Raw genomic sequence first — 13,159 nt, forward strand, 5'->3', positions numbered from 1 at the left:
TGAAATAAAATAAAATAAATATTGCGGGACATGCCCCAAACATTTACGCACTTAAAGAAGGAACCCTACCACACAGCCCTTAAAGCGACGTTGTTCTAGGACAATCAACGTTCGCCGTCTCGTAAAAACGGCTTCTGAGATAGCCTCGTTTCCAGACTGCTCATCCCCCACCCCCTTTGCTTTTGGCATCGAGCAGCGAGGCAAGAAAATTGATCTTATCAGGTGGGTTTATGGAGAATCCTCAGTGTCCGAGAGTTCTCGTCCAAGGAGAGAAATATATCCCTCGACAGTGACTGGATACGCCCCCGAAAGAAGTAATGACGCAAGGGATATAAGGAAAGAAATGTGAGATGTACTAAGAGCAGCGGGGCCCAACGTTCGGCGTTACGTATAGAGGCGAGAAGAAGTTGCAACACGTGGTACAAAATAGAGCCGTGGAAATAAAAAAAAGAAGAAAAAAGGAAGAGTAGACATTATAGCGAGAACATGGAACGGGAGTATAGAAGAAGAGGAGTTTTCCCGTGTCGGTCGATCAGTAAATGCAGAACTGGATCGGATGTATAAGTGCTGGTAAACTCTGGAAAAGAACCCCGAATGTAGTCGCAGCGATTTCGAGGAAATCAATGATAAGGAAGAAATATCCAGAAAGAATATATGAGCAAACAGTCGTGCAGACGGACATAGAATTTGGAACGCATGATGCTGAGAGAGAGAGAAAACCAAGAATAAATAAATAAATAAAAGGCGAACGATCGCAATTATTTTTTTTTTAATGTCCACATCATCTGCGTCATTTAATGCGAAGACCGAAACAACGCACATTGCGAAAACATAGGTAGCTTTTCGCCGTCGGCCATACCATGCTGAATACGCCAGTTATCGTCCGATGACCGGACCAAAGTTGATTTTCTGTTTGTTTTGTATTTGAGCGGGAAACGGGTATCAAGCGTCAAAACGTGCTTTTATTTGCTCGAGCAACGCTACGATAGTAAGTCTCTGCGCATGAGAGAAAGAAAAGATTGGAGAAAGCAAGTGACAAAGCGTGCGTCCACTGAGAAAGCAGCAATAACGGGGCGTTCGCAGACGGGCAACAAAATCATCCGCAGTCCTACCCTGTGGCACGTGCAACATGTCGCCAAACTGGGCAGACAAACCTCACGTGTAGCATCACGGCACCACCACCAACTCTACGGAGCTCAGTGGATAACGTGCTGGCCATGTCACGTGGAGACTGGGAGGTACCCGGATTCGAATCTCGGTGCCGGCTATGCTGTCCGGGGTTTTTCCTGGGTTTTCCTCAGACGCTTTCAGATACATATATGCCGGCACAGTTCCCTCAGAAGTCGGCCCAGGACGCACATTCCCGAGGGAGTCAGTCGTGACGTTGCCCACCTCTGCGAGGCCGAAAACGGCGAGTCCTTTCACCACCACCACTGTTACGGTGAAAAAGATGAAGCAACGTAGACTTCACGTGCAGTTGTTGTGGTACCTTATTTAAGAGCGATCCAATGAGACGGTTCTACGTGCACGAGGGGAAAGTGGAAAGTTGAGGGGCTGCGCGAAAGGCTGACCTACTTGCATGGCGTATTAGTTAGAACGCTGTTACGTGCACGACAAAAACAAGGTTAGAAAAATAAGAAAAGAAGTAAGAGATTGAGTTTGATTATAGAAAAAAGAAGTAGAAGATAATTAATAATTGGGAATAGATTTACACGTAAGGTGAGTCAGGCCATTTCTATGGCGACACGCTGCACGTACCGCAGGGTAGGACTGCCGATAATTTGGACCACCTGGGGTTCTCTTGACGTGCGCCGGTGATCTCCGACAGACGGTGCTGGAAGCAATGCTTACCTCCCCCCCCTTCCCCCCCATTGCTACCGTCCTCGACCTCGAAGTAGAAGATGATAGCGGAAAGGCACTGCGAACATGTTCTGTTATCCTCTGGACCTCGCAGAGACTGTTAAAGGGGCACTGAGTGTCGGATTGCAGAAACGATCCACAAACGATCACCCGCAATGATTGGTCAAATCGTTCGCCCCGGGAGGGTCGCATCGGGAAACCCATCTATGAACCCGATACCACTATGTTCGGCATCTACTTGGTTCCAATTGTTTCGTCCGAAAAGTGCTTAGATTTTAAATAAACGGATTTTAAAGGGTCCACGAAGAGATTCCCCAAAAAATCAGTTCTCAGTGGAGAACGGATCCCAAGGGGGCCTATAATCTGAAATATATCCTATTTTTGCCATACTGCAGTCAAAGCGGGCGCAGTTCACGCGCAAAAAAATTCCCGAAAAATAGCGTACGCTCGCAAGCCGCATTTGCGTACGTTGAGCGAGACCGTACGATGCACTAAACCTCTCTACTGGTGCATGAACCACAAGAGAAACGACTCATGAAATGTTGATCGTAGCGGAGCGGACACAAGAAAAATACTCGCCAGATGCAGTACGGCCGTTACCCCGCCGACAGTTGATTTCTTGATTGATCTGCCAAGTACGTAATTTGGGCGTTCGTGCTTCCTGTCGTAAAGCTATGGCTCCAGACTGATGCATTACTTTATGGCTGCAGTTCGCGCGTGGAGCTCTCGGAGCGCCATTAGTGCCATCCTCGCCTCCCGTATTCGTGCTCAAACAGTACTTTGTGTCCTTTTACTCTGAGTCGGAAGTTTTAGTTGGGCCCCTTTCATGACTTGCGAACTCAAGTCTGTTGTGGAACGTTTCTTACGGCTACATCTTATCTGCGTGCATCTTATTCGTACAGGACTGAAAAGAAAAGTAATTTCGTTCACAATGCTGCTGAATGTTCTTGAACTTACCGATTCTATTGTGTGTACTATGGCGCCGTGCCTTTCTTTGTTAATAGTGACCCAGAGAAGACATTCCACGAAAATGGCGTTGGGCTTTGCCACGCAAGGGGTTAATGCGCTGTGAAGTGTCCTTTACAGGGAGCATGCATTCGGTGATATTTGCAGGTCATAAAAATCGGGTCATACGGCTGCGCGAATATTCGGATTTTTTCTCTTTTTTTCAAAGCGAATAATTGCGTATTTGTTCGAATTCGGAATCGAACATCGAGTTCTATACTCAAATTTCGAATAGAAGAAATTATTTTTTGAAACTAAAACTTCAGAAGCTGCACGTGTGCGCCTAAAAAAACTGCACAACAGAAGGTGCACAACAAAGTGATTGCTACATACAAAGATGCGTGCGCACGTACCCGTATATATATTACGCTGTATGTGTACTCGGTTCGTTTATACAACTATTCGTTTCGTATTCGCTCCGGTGTTAAAATGATTATTCGCACAGTCTTAGGCGCAATCATGCTTCATATTTGATCAATATAAAAGTACAACAAAACCATAGAATAGAATAGAAATAGAAAGAAAGTGGTAGAATAGAATCACTCACCATTGTTTGACTTCTTTTTCAGAAACTGAAAAGAGAAAAGCACGTTTAATAATTGCAATATAAATAGTTCGTAAAATGCAAGTCACGCATCAAACTGACGTCGGACAGTGGACAGTCAGCGCCTCGCATCCGCGTGCAAGGCAAGGAAGAAGACGTATCCGTGTTCAACCTAAGAACATTACGAAACTGAGTTCGTCGACCCTAACGGGGTTACTCTATTGGGGGCCGCCCATATAGTCCTTCTATCGTTTCAGTGTCGGCGTAAGCCATGACGTAAGCCAGCATCTCCATACTTTTTTTGTTGTTTATTTTAAGGAACCAAACCAACAGGCTAAATGACTTAGCAAATGGTCAAACAAAGAAAAAACGACAGATACGTGATGACAACCTTAGCTAAATGTAACAAATTACTATTTCTCAGAAGGCAGCTTTCCAAATACCAAATCGGCGGTAGATAGTGAACGACGAGTGTCTAATATCAGAAGGACAAACAGAAAATTCTAAAGGAACCCTAACTACAGTTGCTGTTTAGTTCTCTATTTGTCGCTGACTGGTATTCAACATGAAAGTTGCTATCTGAAAAAGAGTTATTAATTATAGTTGCTGATCAATTGGTCAGTAAGTGATCACTTGTAATTGTGTTACTGATAGCGCAAAGACGTAGAAGGGCAGTCAAGACCGCAGTTGAAGAACACAAAAACAAAAAACTGAAGACGATCATTTTTGTGTTCTTAAGATACTGATAACGACATAGCGTGCACTGGAGGAATCCCTACCCGAGCTTGCCGATGTACTGCCGTGAAATAATAATAATTCGTGGCTTTACGTCGCGAGACAACCATGATCATGAGCGCCGCTCTGTGGCCGATCAGTGGCCGGTCTGTGAATTAATTCTGCCCAACTGAGGCTTCCGTAATGTGCACCGAAATCTCAGCACACGGCACACCGTATTTGACGTCCCTCACGGAAGACGGAGTACCTATGCAACTCGTAACCTGCCACCAAGTTGACTTCAATGAGTGAAGTTCCACGTGACTCGTTCACGTGGTTCTTCAATCTGAGGCACATCATTTAATCAAACTACTTCTGGCAAGGGTGCAGCGCACTGGCCGTTTCGATGAAGCACCTCCTTTATATAGTCATCCAAAATAAAATGTTGATGCTGATGATGAGATAGTGATAGAGAAAAACATGAAAAAATAGATAAAATAAAATGTTGTTGCCGTACTCCCATTTTCGAAAGTCTATACTTCTTCGGCCATTTTCAAGAAGAAAAAAAAAAAGCTCTTGAGTATGAAATCCCGGCGAACTCTTCGTGGAGCAGTTCCTGCGGCTTTCCCATCACTCGTCTTATGAACATCGAAAAAGAATAAGCGTGGACGAGATTCCGTGTCGACCGAGCAGAAAGTCCACATTGCACATTTGTCAAAAAGAAAAGCGTTTCCCCAGTTCAATGGACCTGTAGATTGGGCCAGCCGTAAAGAGAAGAAAAAACCGTCCCGTTGCGATACGTCGAAAGAGCTAAAAGTCGAAGATGACAATTTTTGAAACACTTCTTTCTCTCGGCTAGCCAGTTTTGTTGGTCGTTGCTTTTCCGGGTTACATTTGTCACGCATTCTTTCTTATGTTGTAATCATCTGGAGAACAAATAGCTTGGCTATTACAGCAGCTGGTCATTTATCACCGAAAATATGTCCTTTGTTGGTTTGCGTTTTAAAGAAAAAGAAGGGAAGCGCTGTAATGACGGCGAAGACTCGGGATAATGTTCTTTACAACGGAGCGTGACACGGTATCACTTCGGAAATATGACCGGGACGGGGACATATATAAATGGGAACCTGGGATTGGATGGGAAAAGTGAGGATGCGTTGGGTACTTGCGACCGTGGGAGTTCCCTTTTCTCGTGCACACTGAGGGATCTGGACTGCGTTGCGCAACATCACTTCATAAATATATTAAAGCGAAGTCGTCTCACTGGACAGGGAGGAACACCGGACATTGTGCGATCGCGAAACTGTGTTTGCGCTACGCTGAAATTGTGTTACCACCAAAGTAACTATGCAAAAAAAAATAATAATAATAATAATAGAACGACTGAACAGCACATTAAAAGACATTCAAGAAACATTTGATAGCATTTCAGACTAAAGAGTTTAGTAAGATATTTACCATAAATGATGGTTCTTTAAAAGTATGTACCTTACTTAGCCGTTGTTTGGCACAGTCGTCAAAGATGCGGCCTATTTTTCTCTATTGTTGTCATTAATAATTTGTTTTAATAACGAATAAACGAATAATGAATACATTTTAATAAATAAACGCATTTTCAAGATCAGGGCTCTTTCCGCAGCTCCAAAGGCTATATTGCTATAGAAGCTAAGGGACGGTCTTATTCGCTCTAGTCGATTTCGAAACTATAGTGTCATTTCATTCCTCGCGGACCGCGGACCATTGTATGAAAATCCCACGCGAAGTAGTGGCTTAGTTTGATTGTTATGCGACGGAATACATGACAAGAGCAGACGACCGATGTTGAGAGTATGCCGGATTTCCCTCTCTGGGAAAACGAGAAAACGTCACTCCCTAAGAACCCATGGCGGCGCGGCCTTGAGAAAAGGAATGCCGCGGCCGTGCTCGCGCAACACCACCTCGATAGAGAAAGTCTGCGCACTGCCTCCTCTCCCTCTTTCAATTAAGAGTCAGAATTCGTCTGCTACTGCGATTCACCATTCTGTGGAATTCAAGAACCCGCAAATGATAGCAGCTCACCTGGAACCTGCAGACAGAAACAGGAAACATCTGCTCTAAGGATGGAGGACGCCAAGTTTGCCATTTTTTTTACATAAAGATGGGATTTCCTGGAGCATTTTTGTACACCTCTGTCCACTGTCCACTATGTGGACAACAAGAAAAAAAATCACAATGGTTTCTTCCGGGCGTCGCGTCTTCGCCAGGAACCGCCAGAGTTCGGAAAAACGAAAAGTGCGATCAAAGCGAATTCCGCCCGATTTCACGCTTATTTTTTTTTTCTCGGCAACGAATGGACATAAGGACTTGAAACAAACGACTGCGTCACCTAGGGATATCGGCCAACAAAATATAATTCTTCAAGCAAACACTGAGACCACGTCCGGACCTACCTGCCTGATCTTACGTGGAATCACCTTGACTCTAAATGCAACTGTCTCCGTAACTACGCGTGTTCTGTGGAAATTTGATGGAACTAGTCACTAAATAAGCTTCGCTTCAGAGTATCGACACTGAGGTCCAAGGGAGAGCAGGAGCGCCATCTTGTTTCCGCAGCACACCGGTACCATCCCCGGTTGTGGATCAAAGACGGCTAACATAATGCTCCCTGTGGGATACAGAAGCGTGCATGATTGCTGTGCGATAATCCATGTACTGTCCACCAGAGCGTCCCGAGGATGTCAAGGTGAGCTCAAGGACGTCAACCTTGCTTGCAAGGGAATGGAACATTTCTCACGCACGCGATAGATGGCATCGTGCGCTAAAGTGCGCGTGCGCGTAGCTAGCGTGGCGCGGAAACAAGATGGCGCATGCTCGCTCTTGGAACTCAGTGTCGATACTCTGAAGCGAAACTTATTTAGTGACTCTAGTTGGAACGAGGCAACATAGTCGAGCAAGTTTCCGCCTTTACAGCAATAATAGTTGATGGTTCACTCTTAACAAATTTTGATGATGATGGTAGGAGAACAAATATGGAGATGTGTGTGACAAATTGTGTTTTATGCATGTCACAAGACTTGATAACATGACACATCATTTCAACTAAAAGTATTTTCATTTATGTACATAGATCATGTATGTAGGATTGCGAGGACAAAGCGTGAAGTGTCCTCCCCATTTTGTCCCATCCATGCGATATCTGGCCCCATGCATTTAATCCCAAAAATGGAGTAATGCTTGTGGCAATGCCCTCTATAGCCCCCTAAAGGACTACAATTACCACCGTCTACCCCCAGTGCAGTAAGGGCCTTTAGCGTGTCTCGGTCCCTGATGCAATGCACAAGCCAGTCATGAGTAATTTACTCAAACGAGCAATAAAATAATAAAAACAAGCAAACTAATGTTTATTAGCGTACAAGCTTCACTGAATGCAGTGGACTGTATTGCATCAGGTATGAAATGCCTGAAAAAATGCCTGGTCAAAACGACGTTACAAGACATGGCGCGTGGAAAATACTGCCAAATTATTACCAAGAAATACCAAATACCAAAATACAAAAAAGAGCAAATACCAAACCTACAAAAATCAAATAAGAAACTGTTTGTGAAAATTTGTATACCAAATACAAAAACCCAAATAAATATCAAACACGAAATTTCAGTGAATCAAAAACCAAAACACCAAAGCAAATACCAAATACAAAAGGAAACATCTGTAAAACTATATAAAAACAAAGTACCAAACAATTACAAGTTACTTTTGCTGAAAAGTGTACTAGTTAGTTGTACTAGTTCATGTACTAGTTACTTGCAATAGTTACAGCTACAAGTTACATGAACTTAGTTACCGCCCAAGGCTGGCATAATCCCTAGAGATCAAGAGGATGCTGACTAGGAAAAATGGGAACCTGAGTCGTCGTGACAGCGTCCGGACTGGCTACCCCAGAACTCGATCCCTTGACGCATTCGCTTAGCCGTTCAATTACTGTCGTCTGCTTCGATTAGCCAGGGAGCGTTGTAGTAGGCCTTCTATGTATTTTGCCAATAATAGGGCAGGACGGAATAAAAGAGACCGCCAGTTCCTTCCGGCGACACGGTCACACTAGACGACGTCCCGAAAGATTTGAGGGGACGAAGGCGACTCCAGCGAACCGTGGCAACCGCTGGCCGCATTTGGGAGGCGTTATTTATATCGATATCTTGGGGGTAACGCTACATGGACGCGTCATATCATCCGGCGAAGAATAAGGAAAGGCCTGGAGTGATTTACAGCCGAGCCTGTCTCGGGGGACCGCTCGCGTAGCGGAAAATGGCCGATGGCGTTGCGTCGCACCGCTGGCGCTGGAAACAAGATGCTATAGTTCAATGCTCCGATCACTAACCCTGGTAACTTAATGCGGTGTCAGCCGGTGGTAATGACTCCTTGCTAGACTTCCAACACCTCCCTTTCCCCTCATTCCTGTTTCCTTTGCTTTTCTTTTTCCCTTCTTTTTCCCCCCTTTCATTTCCTTTCTTTTTTCTTGTCAATGGGATAACGGGTCGACGTTGCGTATAACTGACCCAGGCTGCATGGATACCAGCTCCCCTGAACTGACCCTTCCTCCTTTTCCTCGAACGAGCGAACATACCTATATATCCCCGTTTATTTCCGCAACATTTTTTTTTGCTCCTTGCCTACAACCGCAGCGCCTACAACAGGCACTTATAAAAGTGAAGATTTCTTTGTGGCGGAGTGCTCCGGTAAAGCAGAATCCTCTGGTGCCACAAAACTGGGAAGCTTGTGTCTTGGACACATGTTAGAAGCTTGCCTTACTCTAGAAACAAGTGTCTTGTGCATGACCCGTCCATGGCTGGTCTCATGAACAGCCTGTAAACTCAAGTCGTGCTATTCATCAGTGCCCCACTCTCTCCCTGAACGCATTATTAGCCGCATCTTTTTTTTAAACTCATCTTTCGCTTTAATCCATCTCACCCTTCTTTCACCGTTTGTTAGTTTATCCTTTATTTTATAATTCAGTTATTTCTTTTATTCTTTTTATTTGTATTTTTTATTCGCGGAATAGCAAGCCGACGTCCCGTTTGGCTTATCTTTCGTTCCCCCTTTTCTTTGTTCCAATAAATATATCACTCCCCCCCCCCCCTCCAAACACTTGGCTCTGTAGTTAAGTTACGCATACATGGGGATTGTTTTGACTAAGCGGTGACACCGCAAAGTATGCGTGTCTATAGGCGGATGACGATTTAGAGGCGTCGCTTAGTTCGTATTACGAATGAAGGTAGCAATAATAAACGCATACCTATGTCATAACCACAGCGCAATTATAGGCGATACAAAGAAAAGATCGATCATCCTAACGACTGTTTTACCTAACGACGAAGATATTTATCTGAAACAGCACGTTGATTTCTCAAAGCACGACAGCTGCAGTAACATTTCACGTTGATAGCACAACGCGAGAAACCTACGACGTCTTCAACTACGACTTGGCTATGGTTTTTAAAACTTCCTGCAGAAATTACACAGTTGAATTCTACAGTTCAATTGACCTCAAAACTTCCTTTAGTGGAGATTTATAACGGATTGTTGCTGTCGGGATCTGTTGAGAGGAAATTAGAGCACGCCGGGTAATTAAGGCTAAAGAAAGGAAATTAATGGCCGATGTGCCTCGGGAGATTGATGCAACTTGCCTAACAAATTGCTGGGTACCGCCCGATAAACTTCCCAATGCGCTGTGCCAGGGCTCGCCTCTGTCGAGACTGCTTTACTGAGGGGCATGAATGTGCAATGAAACATTTTCATGCAGGATCCATTCTGCAATTAAGTAGTAACATCAGACAAAACACACGGCGTCCGTCCGTATGATGTCGCCTGTCACCTGTAAAGCGTGCTTTCACTGCAGTGACGTGCTGCGTGCAGAAGAAGCAACCACGCAATATGTCTCTCCCGTTCTCGCTTAGCTATCGGACGTAATGTTGCTGCGGTCTTGTAATGGGGTGTTATGACAGTGAAGCACACCTTTAGGACATGATGGACTGCCACATTTCAGTCTTTCCTATTTCGATACTTCGCTTAAACGTATTCAGATTGGCCAAGACAGACGCATCGAGATGCGTTGCGATTGAAACTGAAGGCTGGAGCAAAGAGAGCTTGACGGCAGCGACTTAATGAAGAGGGCGAGGTCCAGGCTGGTGTGCAGTACTACACTTACTTGAGACTTCACAATATATTCCTCTGGATCACCAGTTTAAACACTCCCAAAGTGCAAAGTCACACAGCACTCTGGACATGTCAACATTTTTCTGAGTTTTCCTATATTCTTTGTGAGGTTTATTCCAGTCATGCCTGCGAAGCACAAGTATGCCATCGAACAGTTCGTCGCGCTTTAAATATTTCACTCACAAAGAGCGTGTTACCTGCGTATACGTAGAAGATCTATTACAAGAAAAACAAAAAAATCAACTACATATTACCGTAATTTCCGGCGAAAAACGTGGTATTTTCTGTGGCGACGGGAAGCTTTGATTCATAGATCGCGGGTTCAAACCCGTCCCAGCGCTTGCAGCGGCATCTTCTTGGCAAGGTACAAGCTGTTTATGCACTGAGGCTTCCGCGACAGACGATTAAACGCTGTGCCATGTGCCGAGTATCAGCGTAGGATGAACTGTGGCCACGTTCATGATCATAGTTGCCTTGCGACATAAAGTCACGAATTATGGCGAGTTATTACCATGCGATAATTCATCGTAATGGGATGCTTCCGTCTTTACCGGGCATGAGCACAAGCTGGCTGAGCTGGTGCGTCTTATACGCCCGTGCGCGTTATCTGCGATGCGCATCATCGGTCGGAAATTACGACACACGACTTCCACTTTTATGAAGCAGGACAGGCAGCAGCTTGCAACAGCATGCACTTGGCACAAGCTCAGCTGCTGTACTCTCCAACAACAACAACAACAACAACAAATACACTGATGATGACGAATGGGGGTGCAGTATTCTCCAAAGCATGCATGAATGACTCAATTTTAGAAATAAATTTAAAGACAAATTTGCTCGTTTGATAAAAGGAGTATATGTAAACTCTGAACGTGTAAATTTGTAAACTGGTCTGCGAATTCTGTAGTCTGAGGTGCGCGACAACCGTTAACACAGGCAACCTACCAGACGCAGCGGTTGTGTCGGTCCTTCAAATTCGATTTCCTAGCACGGCTAGCGGAGGCTGTCCATTGGAAAGCCACCTATTAATTTCAGTAATCTGACCAATCGCTCCAAGACCACTTAACCCAGTCCATCCCATACGACGACGTATTTCGCTCACTGGAGAGCTCGGAAGTTGGGAGCCGCGAGCTGCCTCATTGTCTACGTTAAGCTTCCGTTAAGTTATCTGTACATGCGAGATAAACTCTGTATATGAGGTTATACAATTCCCAGGAAGACGCATTCTGAGGCTATAAAGCAGGCCAGGTTACCTCCAATGGCACTGCGCAAAATCCACAGGAAGTATCCACCACCACGGGAAGCATCCACGGTAAGTGCTCTCTCCCCGACGACAGCATACCGGCTGACTCGCGATGTAACCACCACCACCACACCAATCTATCCGAACGATGGTGAAGAGCTGGGGGATGTGAAGAGTGGGGTCATATCATAGAGACATGCGGTACTCCACCGCATGGCTTTGGTTTGCATTGGCAATGTCAATTTGGTTAAGCTATAATGATGAATCTCACAATAATCGTCGAGGCCCTCTATTGTCTAGAAAGGGAAGAGCTGTGCTTTTAGGGCACTAGATTGGCGAGAGCTGGATTTGTACATTGGGCAGGCAATGTTGTCATATAGCGAGAGGCACAGCGGAGCTGATTTAAATACACTGCAAGTGCAGTCCTGAAAGATTGATAGTGCGGGCAGTGGAGAAGGTCATGTTCCAAATTTGATTTTCCGAGTCATCACGGTGACGGCAGTTTAGTGAGTCTTCTGATTTTGTGTGAGCTATGCATGTGTTAGAGGAGAGCTGCTTGGACAACGCGGTCATCTACCTCATTCTGTCCACAGTGGCCCGGTATCCCCTGAAGAAGTAGTCTATGACCTGTTTCGTACACTTCGCGGTGAACCAGCAGGAATGTCTGCTCTACCAAAGTACAAAAATCATCTCGAGGGACGTTGGGGGGAGCTTGGTCTCTTCGTGCCCGAAGATTCGGGAGACTGACGGAGACGGTGGGGACGAACGGTGACGCCAGTTATGTCCAGCTATGCGAACTCATCTGCCCAGCCATCTTGTCCTTCGTTCGCTCGTCCGCCTGCATCCAGTCAGTCATTTTCCCGGCCAAGCGACAGCCCATTCTTGAGGGACCACGAGGGGAAGATTGAGGTCCTGTTCCGAGAACCACGTTCCGGCGGTGACCTCTTTCCCATGGAGCATCGGCTACTTAAGCGGAGACGCTGACTCGCTCATTCAGATTCCCTATTTTGTACATTCCCGTAAATACACTTTCTGTTTCGGTGTGCGTCTTGCGTCTGCCTACGTTCCCGCTCAGGGTATCGGGGATTCGCCTCGCAATACCATCCGGCGTTTCGCAACACCCCCGTGCACTGCGACTTCCTCCTTGGGCACCAAACCAGTGAGTCTCGGGCATGTCATCTGCACTGTACACAGTCAATGTCAGTCCCGGTGCCGTACGGTATTTTCCTGAAGGATTAATGACGACGACTGTGTGTACGCATGCAGTTAGTGCTAACGTGTCTCCCGCTCACGTAACATTCTAATCCGAAGTCCACGGGCCTTCACCAGATCCTACAATGTCTCGGCCATTCTTGGAACCCCAAGACGCATGACAGCTCAGAAAGCTTCTTTCGTGGGATGCTAGCTTGGAAACCCGTACGATGTGGTAGGTCAGATCTTTTAGCTTAGGCTTCTGAACTTGGATATCTGGCGATGGCCAGACTTGGGTATCTGCCAACAACAAATCGACCCTGCTCAGCTGCTCCCCTCACAATCTCATCTAGTTTTCTAGCCATAGTCGTGACGATGCCCACAATGTAGCCAACACCTGCAATGTGTT

At 45.6% G+C, this 13,159-nt stretch overlaps 1 protein-coding gene across 2 annotated transcripts in view; it reads right to left on the bottom strand.

Moving 5' to 3' along the window:
* The window catches only part of LOC135368307 (frequenin-2-like), a 177,201-nt gene that overhangs the window by 44,417 nt on the left and 119,625 nt on the right, over positions 1–13,159 (bottom strand). For both annotated transcript variants that reach the window (XM_064601496.1, XM_064601497.1), the window contains exon 2: positions 3,413–3,437. In XM_064601496.1, coding sequence (XP_064457566.1) covers positions 3,413–3,437 — 25 coding nt within the window. The remainder of the gene's footprint in view (positions 1–3,412; positions 3,438–13,159) is intronic.

The sequence above is a fragment of the Ornithodoros turicata genome, chromosome 9 (assembly GCF_037126465.1).
Source record: "Ornithodoros turicata isolate Travis chromosome 9, ASM3712646v1, whole genome shotgun sequence".
NCBI classification, from domain to species: Eukaryota; Metazoa; Arthropoda; class Arachnida; order Ixodida; family Argasidae; genus Ornithodoros; species Ornithodoros turicata.